Source organism: Myotis myotis, unplaced genomic scaffold, assembly GCF_014108235.1.
Source record: "Myotis myotis isolate mMyoMyo1 unplaced genomic scaffold, mMyoMyo1.p scaffold_m19_p_3, whole genome shotgun sequence".
Lineage (NCBI taxonomy): Eukaryota > Metazoa > Chordata > Mammalia > Chiroptera > Vespertilionidae > Myotis > Myotis myotis.
Window position 1 is genome coordinate 22,128,128 of NW_023416335.1, and position 22,292 is coordinate 22,150,419.

A 22,292-nucleotide genomic window follows, 5' to 3' on the forward strand; every position below is an offset into this window, starting at 1 on the left:
AAAGGTTCTCTTGCTGGCTTAGAATAAATAAGCTCCCATGGTTGTGTTATATATTTTTTAATTGATTTCAAAGAGGAAGGGAAAGGTAGAGAGAGAGAGATAGAAACATCAATGATGAGAGAGAATCATTGATCAGATGCCTCCTGTATGCCCCACACTGGGGATCGAGACCACTACCTGGGCATGTGCCCTGACTGGGAATTGAACCATGAACTCCTGGTTCATAGGTTGATGCTCAACCACTGAGCAATGCTGGCCGGGCTAAGCTGCCATGTTTTGAAGGGCCATGTGACTAGGACATGGGGGCAATTCCTAGGAGCCAAGATCAATCCTTGGCAGATCGTAAGAAAATGAAGCTATGACTGCAACCCCCCCCCCCCCCCCCGCCTTCCCTGAATTCCACCAATAATCAGTGAGCTCACAGGAAGACTTCAGCCTCAGCCAATAACTTCTCCCTGGGTAGAGAGATCACTTCTGCCTTGCTGGACTTCTGACTTCTAAAAACTGACATTATAAGAGGGTGTAAGCTGCCAATATTTTGGTAGTCTTTTTGCAAAGCAATAAAAAACTAATATAGTAACAAAGTAAAAAATAGTTATATATAAAGATTGGCAATTTTGGTCCTTTTTAAAAGACTTCTTGAAGATACAATGAGGTTTATTTAATGAGATTACATTATAGACCTGGCTTTTTATGAGTTCCTACTCAGAATCTATGAGAACAAGTACAATTTTCTTGTGTTATCTTTTTATTGCTCTCTTTCACAGAGCCCTCTCATAACTTACACTTCTGTGATTCTTCTTACACCTCATATCTTTTGTGATGAAAAGAACAGAAAATGAAGTGAAAGGAGGAATAACATGACCATTGTCCTTTCACTTTAATTTTTCTATTTTTCAACAACCTCATTGGGAACATTTTTTAATTAAATAATAAAGGAAAAGGAGATATAATATCTGAGGCAATGAAGAAGATGAAAAAGAAAGGGAGTTTTAATCCAAATACATTTTAAACTTTGACAGGTTCAAAAAATGCTCCATTTGCCTGCTATGAAGAAATACAATCTCAACTTGATAGGTTTGGGAACTGCGGTAAGGAAAGAGGCCAATATAAATTCTGCCAATGGAGGTATGCTATGCAAATACTAAATATAATTTTGTTCTATAAGATTCTATCTTTTTTTTTTCAATTAAATCTTTATTGTTCAGATTATTACATTTGTTTCTCTTTTTTCCCCCCCATAACTCCCCTCCTCCCAGTTCCCACCCCACCCTCTGCCCTCACTCCCCACCCACTGTCCTCATCCATAGGTGCACGATTTTTGTCCAGTCTCTTCCCGCATCTCCCACACCCCTTTCCCCCCCAAGAATGGTCAGTCCATTCCCTTTCTATGTCCCTGATTCTATTATAATCACCAGTTCATTCTGTTCATCAGATTATTTATTCACTTGATTCTTAGATTCACTTGTTGATAGATGCATATTTGTTGTTCATAATTTGTATCTTTACCTTTTTCTTCCTCTTCCTCTTCTTAAAGGATACCTTTCAGCATTTCATATAATCCTGGTTTGGTGGTGATGAACTCCTTTAGCTTTTCCTTATCTGTGAAGCTCTTTATCTGACCTTCAATTCTGAATGATAGCTTTGCTGGATAAAGTAATCTTGGTTGTAGGTTCTTGGTATTCATCACTTTGAATATTTCTTGCCACTCCCTTCTGGCCTGCAAAGTTTCTGTTGAGAAATCAGCTGACAGTCGTATGGGTATTCCCTTGTAGGTAACTGAGTTTCTTTCTCTTGCTGTTTTTAAGATTCTCTCTTTATCTTTTGCTCTTGGCATTTTAATTATGATGTGTCTTGGTGTGGTCCTCTTTGGATTCCTTTTGTTTGGGGTTCTCCGCGCTTCTTGGACATGTAAGTCCATTTCTTTCACCAGGTGGGGGAAGTTTTCTGTCATTATTTCTTCAAATAGGTTTTCAATATCTTGCTCTCTCTCATCTTCTGGCACCCCTATAATTCTGATGTTGGTACGCTTGAAGCTGTCCCAGAGGCTTCTTACACTATCCTCGCATTTTTGGATTCTTTTTTCATTTTGCTTTTTCTGTTGGGTGTTTTTTGCTTCCTCACATTTCAAATCATTGACTTGATTCTTGCGCTCCTCTGGTCTGCTGTCGGGAGTCTGTATAATATTCGTTATTTCAGTCCGTGTATGCTTAATTTCTAGTTGGTTCCCCAATATAACATCGAGGGTCTCATTAGTTTTCTTGTAGATCTCATTAAGTTTATCGGCGACTTCTAAATAGTTCTTGAGAGACCTTAAAAGTGTGGTTCTGAACTCTATATCTTCCATTGACAATTTTGTCCTGTTTCTTTGTCTCCGCATTTTGTTATGCTTCCTTGGTGCACCCCCTAGTGGTCTCTGTGCGCAGTCTTATAGTTAAACCTTGATTGTTGTAGCTAATACCAGGGAGGGTTTGACCTCCAGGCCAAGTGGCTGTGAGAATCAGCTGTGTCTGCAGTGAGAGAACTTCTGTCCTCTAGGGAGGTGCTAATCTGGCGTTTGCCTGAGGCTATCCGGCAAATGCCTCTGTGCAGGGCTTGGGCGGGGCGGGTCACTCAGGATCAACAGGGTGGGCCGGAGAGAGCAGTTATGGCGGCTCTCAGTCCTGTCCCCAGGGGCTCTGCCTCTCTGAGTCCCAGCACCCGCTGCAAAGCTCGGAGAGAAAGCTGCACTCGCTCTGACCGAAGCCAGATAGTCCTGCTTCTCCCGTTTGAGTCTGGATCCCTAAAGACTCACCTATATCTGGAGCTCAGAGTCTGGGACACCCTCCCGATTGAAAACGCCAACCGCGCCCTCCGCCGCCAGCCCGCTCCACGCACTCCGCACCTCAGAATTTGACTTCAGCACTGCGCCTCCTCTGAGTGTCCGCATGCGTTTCTCTTTCCTCCTAGTTATAGGACTTCCACTCAGCCAGCGTTCCTGTGGTTCTGGGTGATGCCCGCTCCATTTTTTAGTTTCACTTTTGAAGTAGTTGTTGGAGGCAGCAATCTCCAGCGTTAACCTATGCCGCCATCTTGGTTCTCCCTATAAGATTCTATCTTTAGTGTTTTTTTTTTTAATTGATTTTTGGGAGAGAGAGAGGAAGAGGGAGCTAAACATTGATGTGAGAAAGAAACATTGATCAGTTGCCTCCATACGTGCCTTGATTGGGGATTGAACCCACAAACTAGGAATGTGCCCTGACCAGGAATCAAACCCACAGCCTTTTTGTGTATAGGATGATGTTCTAACCAACTGAACCACACTGGCCAGGACTTGTTTTTCTTCCTATGTGTTATTCATGCCAGTGGTTCCAAGTATGACATGTGTATGGGAGTGAATCTCAGATCAAAATGTTTGCTCTGACATCTTTCTTGTGCTACAGGCTTAAATTTACATCTAGTTGTAAGCACCTGTAGATGACCATTAGGCTCCTAAATCCAATAGTAGCTGAAACTAATAATGTCTATTGCACCTTTCCTTTCTGAACCTGCTCATTTTTCTTTATAAAAAACACTGTTCTCATTCATTTGATTGCTTGCCCAAGCTGAAGACTGCCCAGTGTCTTTAAAATGAAGTTCATTTTTTGGTTAATCTCTTCCCATCCACCCAACCCCTCTTCCATCTGAGATTCATCAATCTGTTCCATGCTTCTGTGTCTCTGGATCTATTTTGTTCATCAGTTTATTTTGTTCATTAGATCCTATGTATGATGAGATCATGTATATGCATATATATATGTATAACCCCTGAACATATAGACAGTAGTGCGGTGAAGGCCTTGGGGGTGGGAGGGGGGGTGCGGGTGCAAGGTGGAAAGGTTCAATGGGGGGAAAAGGGGGACATTTGTATTTCAACAGTAGAGATACATTAATAAAATAAAGTTAATCTTCTCCTGTATCTGAAGAGCCAGATCTTTGATATATTGGTCATGAATTTGTTTTAATAAACATTTATTAATAACCTATGTGCTGGACACTGGGCTAGATACTAGTTAGAAATGACACATGACCCTTGTGCTCATGGAATTTGTAGGCAGGTAAATATATCATGTAGTTTTATATTTCCTTGATTTGCTTATGCCTTTACTTTTGTTTAGAAATGCCTTACTCTGTTAAAATCCTACTAACTTGTAAGCTTTGACTCAGATGGCCTGTTCTCTTTGAAGTTTTCATGACTGCTAAATTACAATGTGTCCTCATCTTAAATATCTGTAAGAATTTATTTCATTTGTAGAACTTTTTTTTTAGAAAAACAATTATCCTTTTTAAAAATTGAATTTATTGGGATGAAATTGGTCCACCAAACCATTCAGGTTTCAAGTGAACAACTCAACAAAACATTACATTTAGTATTAGATGATAAGGGTATGGGTCTAATTTGTTTACCATTAGATCCTATAAAGTGCTTGCATGAATTGATTATTTGACAATAAGATATAAATCTGCACAGTGAATAAAAGACCATAAGTAGCATTGAAAGATAATCTTGTATCAGCAGCTTTATACTTTTTTACTTTAAATGTTAGTGTTAAAGTATTACATTTTCCCTAGACATATTGCCATATATTATGAACCATGTATTTTTAAATTTTTTTCTTATAAAGCAAATCTGAAGCATTTTCAATAAATGCCTAATATGTAATAATAATATAATTTTATTATATTTGTAGGAATCTTATATGTGGAAGATTAATTTGTACCTACCCTACTCTAACTCCTTACATTCAAAAAAATGTTGCTGTGCTTTATGCTTATGTACGAAATGTTATATGTATAACTTTAGACTACAGTCTTCATGGCTCAAGTGTAGATCCACTGGTGGTCAATGATGGCTCTGAATGTGATTCTGAGAGAGTAAGTGATTTAAAATTTATTTTTAAAGTTAAATTAAATTTATTTCTTTAACACATATTTTCAGTATCAAATTTTAAATTCATTTGTAGTGCTATATAAACTTAAATATTTAGAGAAAGAGAAAATAAGCTTCCATAAGGCTCCAGATATTAAGAGGGTAATGGAACAGTTTGATCCTTTTCAGAATTTCAATGTTGTGAACAAGGAAACTACCATTTTAGGACTAGAGTGAGGGGGGTGGGGAGGGAGAGATCTTGGAAATACATTGTAGTTAAGTACTCTCTAGCATGGAAATTCACTTTTCTTCTTGTAAAAAGTAGTATGTAGAAAAGTAATAAAAGTAAAACTGGGTAATATGTGTCTCTTTGTGGCCCAGTAGATAAGATCACAAGTTAATTTTCAGACTGCATAGAATCAACTATTCACCTCTTATGTTTTGACATTTTGCTAGTCACCTAACCAGTGTGAGATACCACAATTATATGTAAAGTGGGGATAATAATAGCTTTTACTCTGTGGGGTTAATGAGAAGATGAAATTAGACAACAGTATAAAGTGATTAGCTCAATGTTCAACACATTGTAAGAGTTAAATACAGGTTGGCTGTTATTATTTATTGTTATTATAAGTCATTATTTCTGAGGCTGACACAAATATGGAGAGAACACAGAGGGAATAAATTTACTGCAGAGTTTCATTTTATTCCTGACCAGATCTTTGCCGGCTGCTTCTTCATGCCTAGGAGCCACGATGGCTTCCTCAAAGGAGGGCTATGCCTGGGGGTTCAGTAGACATATTTAGGCCATGGAGCCAAAACAAGTAAAAATAAAATAAGTCTCCATGCTTCTGCTTTTATTTTGTTCGTCAGTTTATTTTTTTCATTAGATTCCACATATAAGTGAGAGCACATGGTATTCATCTTTCTTTGACTGGCTTATTTCACTTAGAATAATAATCTCCAGGTCCATTCATGCTGTTGCAAAGGTAAGAGTTCCTTCTGTTTTACAGCTGCATAGTATTCTATTATGTAAATGTACCACCTTTTTTTATCCACTCATACACTGATGGGCACTTATAGAAAGTTCTAATGGGGTTGTGCGCCCTATAAAGGGGGGAGGGAGTCCAGATTTTATCACTATACTTCTGCAACTCAGAAAATTAAAAATGAAACTACCATTTGATTCGGTGATCCCACTTCTAGGAATATATCCTAAGAAGCCAGAAACACTAATCAGAAGGAATATATGCACCCCTATGTTCATAGCAGTGCAGTTTATAATAGATAAGATTTGGAAACAGTCCAAGTGCCCATACCATATGATCTCACTTATATGTGGAATCTATGTGAACAAAATAGAAACAGAGATATGGATACATGGAACAGACTGACAGCTGTGAGAGGGGGAAAGGAGGACTGGATGAAAGAAGGTAAAGGGATTAGCCAAAGAACATAAATGCATAACCCATAGATTCAGACAACAGCGTGTGGTGATGGCCAGAGGGAAGGGGTCAGAGGATGGGGATAGCTATAATAGTGTCAACAATAAAAATAAGAATTAAAATGAGTATCAACAATAAAAATAAAACTTCTGGAAGATGGCGGCGGTATAGGCAGACGTGTCCCAGGTCGTGTCCCTGAGCAAATGGAGTGAGCAGGTGAAACTAGTAACATCCACCCCGAATTGGCGAAATTGCTCAGCTGGCGAGACGGTTTGCAGCCGGGAAGAGCAGAACTCCCCTGGAAAGGTAAAAAAACCAGGGATTTGGGCAGGAAAGTTTGCCAGACCTCTGAGCCCAGAGAGTCGGAGGGAGACCGCGTGGCAGACAGCCGCGTCCCTTGGGACAGGCACAGCCCCTAACGGGGGAAAGGAGAACCGCGGGATTCCTGGCGCTGCCGGGGGAATTGAGAGCTGGGCTCTGTGATCACAGAGGACTGAGCCTAAAGGGGGCAGCCTGAAGAGCTGACCAGACCATGCAGTCCTGGTAAGAGAAGAAGCTTACAGAAACCAAGCCTTCCCCATTTCCGCGGCCGGCGTTTGTTTGTTTTCACTGAATCCTGTTCATGGGACATTTTGGATACAGAAACTCACCTGTGCTGAAGAGAGGGAGAGGGTGCGGAGGAGTGGAATCTGGGGAGAGACTGAGGAGAGAAGGGGGGCCGGGAGAGGTGGCAGCGAATTGAGTGCTGAGACACCCCTGAGCCCAGGACTGAGGCAGCCATTCTCTCCAGAGAGTGAGACTCCTCCCCCCAGCCCCCAGGCAAGGAGCACAGCCACACCCAGATTCCACCCTGTAGGAGATCAAGGATTAAAATAACCTGATCAGTCCCTGGGAGTTAACAGGGTCTGGCCTATAGAGGGATTTTCAATCCCAGCAACAACACAGCACTGGGCCAGCTCTGGGCAGTGAACTTCCACTGGACAGAGAGGCCCTATAGCCTCAGAGGCCAACCCCAGAACACTACCTCCCAGAGGCTGACCCACAAACTGACTCTGTGCTAAACACAAAATAAGGCAGTCTGGGAAACAAATGCGGCTTGCTTTAAAATAAGGACTGTGGTTTACAACACAGAGGAACAGTGTATCGCAGGGAAACTCAACACTCTCCTGAATACCTGGCAGGTCTAAGGCGAGCCACACTGAAGAATAGAAGAACCAAAGGACCTTCACTACTGCAATATTTTTTTTCTTTTTTCACCTTTTAACTAAGAAACCAATTTTTTTTTCTTTTTTTTTTCTTTTTTTTCTTCTTCTTTTTTTCTTCTTCTTTTTTACATCACCTGATTTTACCCTTTTAATTACTACCTTCTTATTTTAACCAGTATTATTACTGCTACCATTTTACCATTTTTTTTTAAAGTGCCATTTTATTTTCTCTTTATTTTATTTTGGGATTAGTGTTCTCCATTCTATTTTCATCGTTATATTATTGGTTGTTTCTAGTTTGCATTCATCTCCAGGGAGCTGTTGCTGGAATATGTTGGGATTAATGGCTGTTCTATAGGAGTATTCCCCTCATATAAAAAAGTCTCTTCCCCTCTTCCACTTCATTCTCTCTTTTCGCTCTTTTTTTTTCTTTTCTCGCTTTTATTTTCCCCCCTCCTTTTTCCCAATTTCATTTTTGCACTCCTTTTTTTGGTCCCTACTTTTCTTTTCTTTTTTCTCTTTTCTCTTTTTCTCTTCCTTCTTCCTTATCCCCTAATTCTCTTAATTCAGGTGGTCACCTTTATTTGGGGTTATTAATATCGTGAATATATTTGTGTATAGTGCCTGGTACGTGGTGCCTTGTTGTGTTGTATTTTGTGCCTTTAAATCAACGCAGCAGATCCAAGCAACAGCAACCTCCTGAGCACCACACCCTCTGCTGAGGAACAGCAGCTGTACGTGAAACCTCGCCCCACCAGCCAGAAGAGCCACCACAGCTGTGAACAGCACCCACCAGAGGAGCTGCTGCCAACTGAAGAGCAGCTGCTACCGCAACCGCCCGAAGAGCAACCGCAGACCAAGGAGTCACTGCCACCAAGGGAGCAGCCACTGAACGACTCAACGTCTAGATATGTCAGTGAGATCAAACATGGGTAGACAAAGAAACCCCCAAAGGAAAGAGAAGGAGGACTCTCCAGAAAAGCAGCTAAGTAATACAGAGGCATGCAACATGACAGGAAAAGAATTCAGAGTAAGGGTCCTAGATTGCATAAACCGGATGGAGGAAAAAATCGACAACCTCTGCAAGAAGCAAGAAGAAACAGATGAAAAAATCGATAACATATGGAAGAAGCTAGAAGAAACAGATGAAAAAATCAACAACTTAAGTAAGACCCAAGAAGAAATGAAGAGTGATATAGCTGCAATGAAAAACTCCATTGAAAGTATCAACAGTAGACTAGGAGAAGCGGAGGACCGAATTAGTGATTTAGAAGACAAGGAAGCAAAACACACCCAAAATGTACTGCAATTGGAGAAAAAAATGAAAAGACAGGAGGAGAGCCTAAGGGAGCTTTGGGACAACATGAAACGAAACAACATACGAATAATAGGGGTACCAGAACAACAGAAGGATGAACAAGGATTAGAAAACCTATTAGAAGAAATAATATCAGAAAACTTCCCTGAGGTGGGGAAGAAAAAAGTCACACAAGCCCAGAGAGTCCCAAACAAGGTGAACCCAAAAAGACCCACACCAAGACACATCATAATTACCATGGCAAATGTTCAGGACACAGAGAGAATCTTACAGGCTGCAAGAGAGAGACGGAAAGTTACATACAAGGGATCTCCCATTAGATTGTCAAATGATTTCTCAACAGAAACACATCAGGCCAGAAGAGAATGGACGGAACTTTACAAAGTGATGCAAAGCAAAGGACTGAATCCAAGAATACTCTATCCAGCAAGGCTATCATTCAAACTTGAAGGGGAAATAAGAAGCTTCACAGACAAAAAAAGGCTAAGGGAGTTTATCACCACCAAGCCAGCAATGCAAGGAATGCTAAAGGGACTGGTATAAAAATAAGAAATAAAAAGCTCAGAAAGAAAACAGCCACACAAAAACAGAAATGCCTACAAACAAGTACCTTTCAATAATAACTTTAAACGTAAACGGACTAAATGCTCCAAACAAAAGACATCGAGTGGCTGAATGGATAAAAAAACATGACCCATACATCTGCTGTCTACAAGAAACCCACCTCATTAGAAGGGACTCACACAGACTGAAAGTGAAAGGATGGAAAAATATCTTTCAGGCAAATGGAAAGGAAAAGAAAGCTGGGGTAGCAATACTTATATCGGACAAAATAGACCTCAAAGTGAAGGCCATAACAAGAGATAAGGAAGGCCACTTCATAATACTAAAGGGATCAATACAACAAGAAGATATAACCCTGGTAAACATATATGCACCCAATGCAGGAGCACCCAAATTCATAAAAAAACTCCTGGAAGATATCAAAGGAGAGATCGACAACAATACAATCATAGTAGGGGACTTTAATACACCACTGACAGCACTGGATAAGTCCTCTAGACAAATAATCAGCAAAGATACAGCAATCCTAAATGACTCACTAGATCAAATGGACTTAATAGACATCTTCAGAACACTTCACCCGAAAGCCAGGGAATATACATTCTACTCAAATGCTCATAAGACATATTCAAAAATAGACCATATATTGGGTCACAAGCAAAGTATCCCCAAATTCAAGAAAATTGAAATCATAAAAAGCGTCTTCGCAGACCACGATGGCATAATATTAGAAATAAACTACAATAAAAACAACCCAAAATACTCAAACACCTGGAAGCTGAATAGCATGCTATTAAATATTGATTGGGTTACCAATGAAATCAAAGAAGAAATTCAAAACATCCTCGAAACTAATGACAATGAAAACACAACAATCCAAAACCTATGGGACACAATGAAAGCAGTCCTGAGAGGGAAGTTTATAGCTCTACAGGCCTATCTCAAAAAACAAGAAAAAATGGTAGTAAATCATCTAACTCTACAATCAAAGAATTAGAAAGAGAGCAACAAGAAAACCCCAGAGTGAGCAGAAGGAAGGAGATAATAAAGATTAGAGCAGAAATAAATGACATAGAGACCAAAAAAACAATACAGAAAATCAATGAAACCAAGAGCTGGTTCTTTGAAAGGATAAACAAGATTGACAAACCTCTAGCCAGACTCACCAAGAAGCAAAGAGAGAGGACCCAAATAAACAAAATTAGAAACGATAGAGGCGAAATAACAACAGACCCCACAGATATACAAATGATTGTTAAAAAATACTATGGACAGCTCTACTCCAACAAACTAGACAACCTGGAGGAAATGGACAAATTCCTAGAAAAATACAACATTCCAAAACTCAATCAGGAAGAATCTAAAAATCTCAACAGGCCAATAACTATGGAAGAAATTGAAGCAGTCATCAAAAAGCTTCCAGCAAACAAAAGCCCAGGACCAGACGGCTTCACAGGGGAGTTTTACCAAACTATTAAGGAAGAACTAAAACCTATCCTCCTCAGACTACTACAAAAAATTCAAGAGGAAGGAACACTTCCAAGCTCATTCTATGAAGCCAGCATCACCCTAATACCAAAACCAGGTAAAGACAACACAATGAAAGAGAATTATAGGCCAATATCCCTCATGAACATAGATGCCAAAATCCTCAACAAAATCTTAGCAAATCGGATCCAGCAGTACATCAGAAAGATCATACACCATGACCAAGTAGGATTTATCCCAGGGATGCAAGGATGGTACAATATCCGCAAATCAATAAACGTGATACATCACATAAACAAATTGAAAGAAAAAAACCACATGGTCATATCAATTGATGCAGAAAAAGCATTTGACAAAATTCAACACCCATTTTTGATAAAAGCTCTCAGCAAGGTGGGAGTAGAAGGATCATAGCTCAACATAATAAAAGCCATATATGACAGGCCCACAGCCAACATCATACTCAATGGACAAAAACTAACGCCATTTCCCCTAAGAACAGGAACAAGACAGGGATGCCCCCTCTCACCACTCCTGTTCAACATAGTACTGGAAGTGTTAGCCATTGCAATTAGGCAAGAAGAAGAAATAAAAGGCATCCAAATTGGAAAAGAGGAAGTAAAACTATCCTTATTTGCAGATGACATGATATTATACATACAAAACCCTAGAGACTCCATCAAAAAGCTACTGGACTTAATACATGAATTTGGCAATGTAGCAGGATACAAAATTAACCCCAAGAAATCCGAGGCATTTCTATACACCAATAGTGAACTTTCAGAAAGAGAGATTATAAAAACAATCCCGTTTACCATCGCACCAAAAAAATTAAGCTACCTAGGAATAAACTTAACTAAAGACGTAAAAGACCTCTACTCAGAAAACTACAGGACGTTGAAAAAAGATATAGAGGAAGACATAAACAGATGGAAGAACATACCGTGTTCATGGATTGGTAGAATCAACATCATTAAAATGTCCATACTACCCAAAGCAATCTATAAATTCAACGCACTTCCCATTAAAATACCAACGGCATACTTCAGAGATCTAGAACGAACTCTCCAAAAATTCATCTGGAATAAAAAAAGACCCCGAATAGCTGCAGCAATCCTGAAAAAGACCAAAGTAGGTGGGATCTCAATACCAGATATCAAGATGTATTACAAAGCCACTGTTCTCAAAACTGCCTGGTAGTGGCACAAGAATAGGCATATAGATCAATGGAATAGAATAGAGAGCCCAGAAATCGGCCCGAACCAATATGCTCAATTAATATTTGACAAAGGAGGCAAGAACATACAATGGAGCCAAGATAGTCTCTTCAATAAATGGTGTTGGGAAAATTGGACAGATATATGCAATAAAATGAAACTAGACCACCAACTTACACCATACACAAAAATAAACTCAAAATGGATAAAGGACTTAAATGTACGACAGGAAACCATAAAAATTCTAGAAGAATCCAAAGGCAACAAAATCTCAGACATATGCCGAAGCAATTTCTTCACTGATACAGCTCCTAGGGCACTTGAAACTAAAGAGAAAATGAACAAATGGGACTACATCAAAATAAAAAGCTTCTGCACAGCAAAAGAAACCATCAACAAAACAACGAGAAAACCCACTGTGTGGGAAAACATATTTGCCAATGTCATATCCGATAAGGGCCTAATCTCCAAAATTTATAGGGAACTCATACAACTTAACAAAAGGAAGATAAACAATCCAATCAAAAAATGGGCAAAGGACCTAAATAGACACCTTTCAAAAGAGGACATTCAGAAAGCCAAGAAACATATGAAAACATGCTCAAAGTCACTAATCATCCGAGAGATGCAAATCAAAACAACAATGAGGTACCATCTCACACCTGTCAGACTGGCTATCATCAACAAATCAACAAATGACAAGTGCTGGAGAGGATGTGGAGAAAAAGGAACACTTGTGCACTGCTGGTGGGAATGCAGACTGGTGCAGCCACTATGGAAGACAGTATGGAGTTTCCTTAAAAAACTGAAAATGGAACTCCCATTTGACCCTGTGATCCCACTTCTAGGAATATATCCCAAGAAACCAGAAACACCAATCAGAAAGGATATATGCACCCCTATGTTCATAGCAGCACAATTCACCATAGCTAAGATCTGGAAACAGCCTAAGTGCCCATCAGTAGATGAATGGATTAGAAAACTGTGGTACATCTACACGATGGAATACTATGCTGCTCTAAAAAGGAAGGAACTCTTACCATTTGCAACGTCATGGATGGAACTGGAGAGCATTATGCTAAGTGAAATAAGCCAGTCAATGAAGGAAAAATACCACATGATCTCACTCATTCATGGATAATAGAGACCATTATAAACTTTTGAACAATAATAGATACAGAGGCAGAGCTGCCTCAAACAGATTGTCAAACTGCAGCAGGAAGGCCGGGGAGGGTTGCGGGGCAGGAGGTAGGGGGGTAAGAGATCAACTAAAGGACTTGTATGCATTCATATAAGCATAACCAGTGGACATAAGACATTGGGGGATAGGGGGGCTAGGGGACTGTCTAGGGCGGGGGGATAAAATGGACACATATGTAATACCCTTTGGAATACTTTAAGCAATAAAAAAATAAATAAATAAATAAAAAAGTAAAAGGAGAATAAAAAAAAACAATAAAAATAAGTTAAAGAATTAAAATGTTATCATAATTCCTTTTGCAGAATAGAGCTACAAAATGATTTGTGAAATTATTTTTTAAAAATAAAAATGTTTCTAAAAGGAAAAAAATAAATCAGCAGATGATTTGATATTATTCCGTTGGCAATTTAGTAAGAATAGAATCTTTTCCATAACATGGATACTTTTTCTTAGTGATAATGTCTGAAAACAAATTTTACCAGGTAACCTTTAATGATGCAATAAGTCCTATATAATAAAACATTGTTGGTACATTTGTTATAATTGATGAACCTACACTGACATATCACTATCACCCAAAGTGTATAGTTTACATTGGAGTTACCTGAAAAACCTCACAATACTTGGAGATTAAGCAACGCATTCTGAAAGGAGGAATCTCAAGAGAAATTGAAAATTATTTTGAATTAAATGAAAATGAAACATAAAAATTTGTGGGGTATAGCAAAAACTACTTAAATGGATACTTGTTGCAGTGAATGGTTATGATCTTATGTTATAAAATTAATGATTAAAATGTGAAGATATCTGAAATTCTTTGACTTGGAAATTTTTTTTCATTAGGTTTGTATAAATCGTCAATGTGTAGAATCAAGGTTTCTTAAGAAGGAGTCTCTTAATTGTTCAGCAAAGTGCAGTGGACATGGAGTAAGTAAGCATGTGATTAATATATGTTTCCCCAAATCACATTAATCTTGGGCACTTTTCAGTATCACTCATTAATTTATTCAACATTTATTGGGTTCCTACTACATGCTAGTGCTGGGTGCAACCTCCTGCAGAGCTTTATGTGTATAACCTGAAACTGGGCCCCCTGGGTGGAAGGCAGGGAGAGACTGAAGAAAAAGGCAGACCATTCCAATTGGTAGGTGGCAGGTTTAGTCACCAAGAAAACTTACAGGCTTGTCTTGGGCAGCCAGAAGAGAAGTAGTTTTCTGCACGAGCCCACCAGAATTTTAGAAGTTAATACAGAGGTCCTAACTGGATTTAGTCACATATCCAGGGGGCCTTCTCTGGGTTTAGTTCCATACCTAGTTCAATTAGTCTCATCACCGCATTTCCTTGTGATTTTTTGTCTGGTTATATATCTATTGTTGAAAGTGGTGTATTGAAGTGTCCCACTTTTATTGTATTGCTCTCAATTTCTTCTTTCAGACCTGTTAGTATTTGCTTAATATATCAGGTGCTCCAGAGTTGAGTGTGTATATTATGATTGTTATGTCTTTTAAAAATGTTGACCCTTTATCATTATATAATGACCTTTGTTTTGTCTTTTTACTATTTGGATTAAAGTCTATTTTGTCTTATATGAGGAGTAGAGGCCCAGTGCACAAATTCATGCACAGGTGGGGTCCAGCCAGGCCAGCCCCAATTGGGGCAGATCAGGGCTAGGCCTGTTGGGAGGAGGAGATGGTGGGAGGTTGGCTGGCTGGCCTGCCCCTATTGGGACCCGATTAGGGCCTGGCCAGCTGGGGGGAGGGCCTATGGGTGATTGGCTGGTGTACCCCACCACTGATTGGGGTTGGGGGCCAGTTGGGGGCCAGTGGCCTGGGGGAGGGGCCATGGGTGGTTGGCAAGATGACCCTGCCCCCTATTGGGGTGGGAGGGTGATGAGGGGTGGGGCTGGCCGGGGGGATGGGCTGCAGGCTGATCAGGGTGGTGGTGGCCCATTGGGGCGGGGCCAGCCAGGGGAAGGGGCTGCAGGCTGATCAGGGTGGTGGTGGCCCATTGGGGTGGGGCCGGCCAGGGGAAGGGGCTGCGGGCTGATCAGGGTTGTGGGTCTATTGGGGGAGGGGCCAACCAAGGGTGGGGCTGTGGGACGTTGGCTGGCTGACCCTGCCCCCTACTAGGGGAGTGGTCAGGGCAGGGGTGGCCACGGGGAGGGGCTGCAGGAGGTTGGCCAGCCAGCCCTGCCCCCTATTGAGGTGGGGTGTGATCAGGAGTGGGTGGCCAGGGGGAGGGGCTGCAGGAGGTTGGCTGGCCAGCCCTGCTCCCCACTGGGGTGGGGAGTTGTCAGTGGTGGCTGGCCAGGGGGAGGGGCTGCAGGCCAATCAGGGTGGTGGGGGCACATAGGGGGCAGGGATGGCCAGGGGAGGGGCTGCAGGAGGTTGGTCCCCTATTTGGGTAGGGGTGCGATCAGGGGTGGGGCCAGCTGCGGGGAGGGGCTGTGGGCCTATCACGGTGGGGCGGGCCAATCAGCGGTGGGGCAGGCTGATTGGGGGTGGGGCTGGCTGGGGAAAAGGCGGGGATGTGTGGCCAGCCAGCCCCGCCCTTGATTGGGGTTGGAGAGTCCAATCAGGAGCAGGCCGACTGGGGGGAGTGGCCGTGAGAGGTTGGCTGGCGGGCCCCACCCCTCGATCAGGCCACAGTGGGCATCATAGCAACTGGTTGTCAGTTGTTGCGGTCGCTGGCTTTTTATATATATAGATAGCTACCCCATCTTTCTTTTAGTCTCTACTTTCATGGAATATATTTTAATCTCTATTTTGAGCCTATGTGTGTTCTTAAAACAAGTCAGTCTCTTAAAGGCAGAATTTAGTTAGGTCTTGCTTTTTTAAAAAAAATATTTTTATTGATTTCAGAGAGGAAGGGAGAGGGAGAGAGAGATAGAAACATGAGTGATGAGAGAGAATTATTGATTGACTGCCTCCTGTATGTCTCCTATTGGTTATCAAGCCCTCAACCCAGACATGTGCCCTTGACCAGAATCAAACCCGGGACCCTTCAGTCCACAGGCCAACGCTCTGTCCATTGAGACAAACCTGCTAGGGCAGGTCTTATTTTTTTATGAACTTACTTTATCCATCCACTCTGTGTTTTTATTGGTTAATTACTATCATTAATACTAACGATAATGCCATGTCTTTAATTGCTTTCTGGCTGTTTTTTAGTTCCCTTGTTTTTTTTTCTTCTTTCTGTCTACCTTTGTGAACTGATGATTTTCTGTGGTGGCATACTTTGATTCACCTCTTGTTATCTCTTGTGAATCTACTATAGCTTTTTGTTTCCTGGTTACTACCATGAGTTTACATAAAACATCCTATATAATAAAAGCCTAATATGCAAATTGTCCCCTCTGTGGTCGACCAGCAGTTTGACCGCTTGCTATGACAAGCGCTGACCACCAGGGGGTGGTGCGGAACATGGTGGGCGTTAGGGACGCAGCACTGGCAGCAGGCAGCAGTGGAGGTGCTGCCAGCCCTGATGGACCCCAATGAGAGTGGGACCACAGCGGGATAATGGAGCAGGTGACCAGCTGGCGCCAGGCCAAGGCGAATGTGAGCATGGGCCCAATGGCCCCGCCGATTGTCCCACAGACGGCAATCAGTGGTGGTGGTGGGAGGTGGAGCCATTGCCCAGCTCCCAAGCGCTAAGGGAGACAGGCAGGGGGGCCAGACCTGATCAATTGCTCCACAGGTGGGATGGTTGAGCAGGTGAGGGGGTGGCGCCAGGCCAAGGCAGTTGCCAGGCGGGGCTTTGGGGCTGTGAGCTTGGGGTGCAAACTGGGGCTGCAAGGCTGGGGGCGTGAGCTGGGGCCCGATTTCTGCAGGCCACCCTGAGGGCCCCCCCAACTGTGCACGAATTTGTGCACTGGGCCTCTAGTCTTATAGATAAAACAGTCCATATTAAGGTAATTGAAAATTAACTTCAATCCTGTACAAAAGCTCTAAACATTTACTAAACTCCTTTTGTTGTCTTTTTTTTTTTTGCAAATACAATATGGTTAAGCATGATATTCAATATTGAACTTTTCCAGTACATGAAAGATGAAAGTTATCTTCTCAGAATAGATATCCTATTAAACTGTTCCAAGATTACATAAAGAGAGAAGCATGAAAGCTTGAAGGCAAATAGAGAGAGGTTCAAAATGTGTATAATGTACTTTAATGAGGAGAATCAAAGGATTGCAACTTTAGTCACATGAAGAACTCTAAAGTCTAATTATAGGAGTCCATCATTTGGAGGCAAAGGCCAGAAACTAATTCTTACTCATAAATGTAACTGAATTGAAGCATACCTGGGGAATTTTTTATTATGTGATAAGAATTCGTATTTTTAGCTCCTCTTCTTACTTTTTAATAGGCTTTTCAGGATACTTTCAAAAACTTCTAAGGTTTATAAAGTAGGTGTAGAGGAGAAAAACTTTGGAGAAAGCTTATGTTCCAAGAGGAAGTTCTTCTGACATCAAAAGATGAAGAAGGCAAATTGTCTTGCCCAAATTTGAAAGGGAAAAAGGCAATCAAAATATTTTTATTATATATGACCTCCTGCATATTGTAGTTTTTTAAAATCTATGTATGTATGTATGTATGTATGTATTTATTTATTTATTTTATTGTCTAAAGTTTTACATATGTCTCCTTTTTTCCCAATTGACCCTGCCCCCCCTATTCCCACCAGAGTCTGTGTCCATTGGTTATGCTAATATGCATGCATACAAGTCCTTTGGTTGCTTTCTACCCCTGCCCCCCCCATTTATCTCTGGATCTATTCTTGTTCATCAACTTATGTTGATCATCATCATCATCATAATGTAGTTTCTTTTTTAAAAAACATTTTTATTGTTTTCAGAGAGGGAGAGGGAGAAATAGGAACATCAACAATGAGAAAGAATCATGATTGACTGCCTCTTGCACACCCCTTACTGGGGATTGAGCCCACAACCTGGGCATGTGCCCTTGACTGGAATTGAACCCGGGCCCTTCAGTCCTCAGGCTGACTGAGCTGAACCAGCTAAGGCTGGCATATTGTAGTTTCTTAGGAGATCTTCAATTAGTTATAATTATAGTTATATGATATTATAATTATCTACACGAATAAAAGAGAAACATGCAAATTGGTTTCACTCAGCTACGCCCACCAGCCAATCAGAGTGACTATGCAAATTAACCCAACAAAGATGGCGGTTAATTTGCATATGCAGGCACGGAGTGAAGACTGAAGACTGAAGACTGAAGAGGCTTGGCTTCTCCACTGTGGTGGACCAAAGGCCTGGGTCCCGGGTGCCGGAGGAAAACCGATGCCAGCAGCCAGGGGAAGGAAGGCCTATTGTGCGAATCTTTGTGCAACGGGCTTCTAGTAGATAATTATGTGATGATTATGTAATTTACTATGATAATGACAATGCCTCAGAGCTGGTGGACAAGTAATTAGCAATATAAGATTTTCTTGGAGTTGTACCCATTTCTAACATGTTCCTTTTATTTTCATGTAATATTAATTGTGCAAGAATGTGTGCTTAATAAAATAAGGGTTGAACAAAGAAACAAATGAAAACAGCTCATAGACACAGACAACAGCACGATGATCACCTGAGGGGAAAGAGGGTGAGGGGAGGTAGGAGAGGCTAACGGGCGGATGAGTGGTGATGGAAGGAGACGTGACTTGGGATGGTGAACACACAACACAATAATCAGAGGATGTATTATAGAATTGTACACCTGAAACTTACATAACTTTATTAACCAAGTTCACCACAGTAAACTCAGTGAAAAAAGAAACAATAAAGTTAACTACTTTAAAAATAAAAAAAGTTAAAGCAAGGCAAATGAAATAAAAAATTGCACATTTTATTAATAAAAAATGTTATGTGCTGAAACACTATTTTTATAGCTACCATTGTGTAACTTTATAAAATCATTTTCTTCAACCTCTGACACCGAGCTTGATACTTGTTAGAAAGTCTGATGTAAGAAAATTACATCTCAGCAGGCAGAGAGTCCAGAGAGTATCCCAATGCCCATCTTCAAAATTCACCACCAGAGGACTGATCGTCATCTTCATCCCTTTACTTTTCGGTATTTCCTTGGAGCCTCTCCTTCTGGATTGGAGCTCTGCGTTTTAACATTCAGTCTTTCTGCTGATTTATGTGCTGCAAGCTTAGCTTGCATCTCCTTATGGCTCTGTTTCTGCTGTTGCTGTCCTGCCAACTATTCTTCAGTGGAGAGCAGGTGTAGGTGTATGGTGCTGTGGTAGAAGCCCAGCTGCTGGGCTGTCATCAAGGTGTTGTTCATCCCTGTGCAGCCTTTCCTCTGAGGAAATCGGAGACCCTCTTCTTTGCTGATGACTAGATGAATCATTCTGTGGTGAAGGTAACACATGGGCTTTAAATTTACGTGATGGGGCACTGAGTTTTTGGCTCACATGCCTAGCACTTCCGTGTAACGAGGCTTCTTCTGTGTCCCACTATGAAGGCCTGTCAAGTTCTCAGTCTTCTTGTTTTCTTCTGAGTGGTGTTCACCTGGGTCTGCAGTTGTGGCCCTTTGTAACCTACCAGTAAACAGGCTGCTGGAGCTGGTGGAATTATCTTCGGGGTGACCTAACACCCGATGCTGAGGGAGACGCTCACTGGCTCTGGGTGAGGAAGGCACAGTGGCTCTGCTGCTGGAAGCTGGCACTTGTTCACTTTGTACCCAACCTGGGGAGCCTCTTCGTTATCTTTGTGACAAGAATGTACAAAACCCTGTTGTTGTGAGGTGGTTTTAGATGATGTGAAGTGATCTGCAGAACAGCCAAGAAGTAGTGATGAGGTATCAAGTATCTGGTCAGAATTCTGGGCCCTGTTTGTGTCCACGTCACCGGCAGTTGCTTTTTGCCTTGGGTTACAGTCTAAACTAGCAGGGGAAACAGTTCACTTTTCCCTCTAATTTCTTCACGTTCTTCAATGGCATCTTCCAGTTTGGCAACAGAGTCAAAGATCTTTTTATCCTTGTCGGGCAATCTGCAAATGAATTTTTCATGGCAAAAAGTCTCTCCTGACACTTTCTCCCTCAGCTCCGCCAAACTTCTCTAACCAAGTCCTCGGGAGCTTGGGGCTCGAAGCTGCAGGGCAGCGAGGACACGCTAGGGGGCCTGAGGCTGAGGAGTCGTGGGCACTGGCTTCCTGGCAGACCTGGCTGCAGCAGCGGGAGGGGGGACTCTGCGGCACTAGCAGGAGTCGCCCTTTTGCTGGAAGGACTGCCCCTTTTGGCTTTTGATTCACAATTTACCTCTTTTCATATTTGTGAATTTATCAGCAAATTACAGTAGCTATAATTTGTTTTTAGTCTTTTAACTTGTATTCTGTTAAGTGGTTAATTCACAATCACATTACAGATTTAGAATTTTCTAAATCTGTGTATTTAGTTTTACTAGTGTGTTACATATTTTTATATGTTTTCATGTTACTGATTACTGTCTTTTCATTTCAGATGGAAGAACTCCTTTTAGTAAGGCAGGTCTAGTGGGGATGAATTTCCTCAGCTTTTGTTTGTCTGGGAAAGTTCCTATTTCTCCTTCATTTCTGAAAGATGAGTTTGCTGGATAGAGAATTCTTGGCTAACTTTTTTTCTTTCAACACTTTGAATATGAAATTCCACTCACTCCTGGCTTTGGGGGAGGTTGCTTTATAGATGACAATTGTTTTTTTTTTTTTTTTTTTTTGCAATTTTTTAGAATTTCCTCTTTGTCTTTAATATCTATGAGTATCATTATAATATGTCTTGAGTAAGGCCATTTTGTATTGAGATAATGGGGTGATCTTTTGATTTTGTGAGTTTGGATGTCCAAGACTCTCCCCAGGTTTAGGAAGTTCTCAACTATTATTTCTTTAAGTAGACTCTCTGCTCCCCCTTTTTTCTGTTCTCTTTCTAGTGCTTCAGTTATTCTAATATCTGTATGTTTGATGGTTTCCCATAGATCACATATGCTTCCTTTGCTCTTATTCTTTTTTCTTATCTACGCTGGTTCCTAAGCTCTAGATACCAATTCTATCTTCTAATTGGTTTATTGTGCTTTAGATGTTCTCTATTACATTTTTTCCCCAAATCATTAATTAAATACTTCACTTCTACAATTTCTTTATGGTTCGTATTTATGATTTCTATCTCTGTTTTATTTTTCATCTTGTCCAGAAGATTTCCATATTTTGTTGAATCGTATGTCTGCTTTCTTGTAGCTCCAGAGTTCCTAAAAACAGGCTTTTAAACTTTTTATCAGCCAAATTGCTAAATTTTCTGCATCTTTTTGAGTTTGCTGCAATATTATTTTGATGATGAACTGTTTCCTTGCTTCTTCATTTTTCTTGGAATTTTGCATTGCTGTTTTTACATTTGAAGTACTAGTCACTTCCTTAAATCTTTACTAGCTGTCTCCAGGTGGGATATTTCTTATTGCTCTTGCTTGTGTTTGGGTCTTTCTCAAACACGGCGTGGGTATACCTGCTCCACAATTTTTGCTCCTTTTATGCCAGAATTATTAAGCTTGCATTTCTTATCTGGTTCTTAAATTGACAAAGCTGGCTGCTGGAAACCTCTCTTTTGTCTTACAGAAGGTGGAAAACCTGTTTCTTTCCTACAGCTCAAGTTTGTGCTTTCTTCCTTGCCCAAGAACCCTGGCTTGATTTTCTGAGGGAAATCCTTGTCTACTGAGCTTGCTCTTTCTGCTCAGCTGAGGTGTACAGAGAAGGAGTAGGCTACAAAGTGGGAACAATTATGGGTTTAGCACTTGAGGTATTTGGGGTGCTCACAGGTCAGGTGGGGAGGGATCCCTGATTTAAGTTTTTACAGCAGTTCATGGACAACCTTCCTGCTGGAGTACTGACTATTTATTAAAGGGCTAATTTTCCTCCCTCCCTCCCTCCCTCCCTCCCTCCCTCCCTCCCTCCCTCTCTCCCTCCCTCCCTTCCTCCCTTCCTCCCTTCCTCCTCC

At 41.1% G+C, this 22,292-nt stretch overlaps 1 protein-coding gene across 1 annotated transcript in view; it reads left to right on the forward strand.

The window, feature by feature from the left end:
• The window catches only part of ADAM32 (ADAM metallopeptidase domain 32), a 99,413-nt gene that overhangs the window by 70,901 nt on the left and 6,220 nt on the right, over positions 1-22,292 (forward strand). The window contains exons 15-17 of the mRNA XM_036297235.1: positions 1,023-1,128; positions 4,710-4,893; positions 14,170-14,257. Coding sequence (XP_036153128.1) covers positions 1,023-1,128; positions 4,710-4,893; positions 14,170-14,257 — 378 coding nt within the window. The remainder of the gene's footprint in view (positions 1-1,022; positions 1,129-4,709; positions 4,894-14,169; positions 14,258-22,292) is intronic.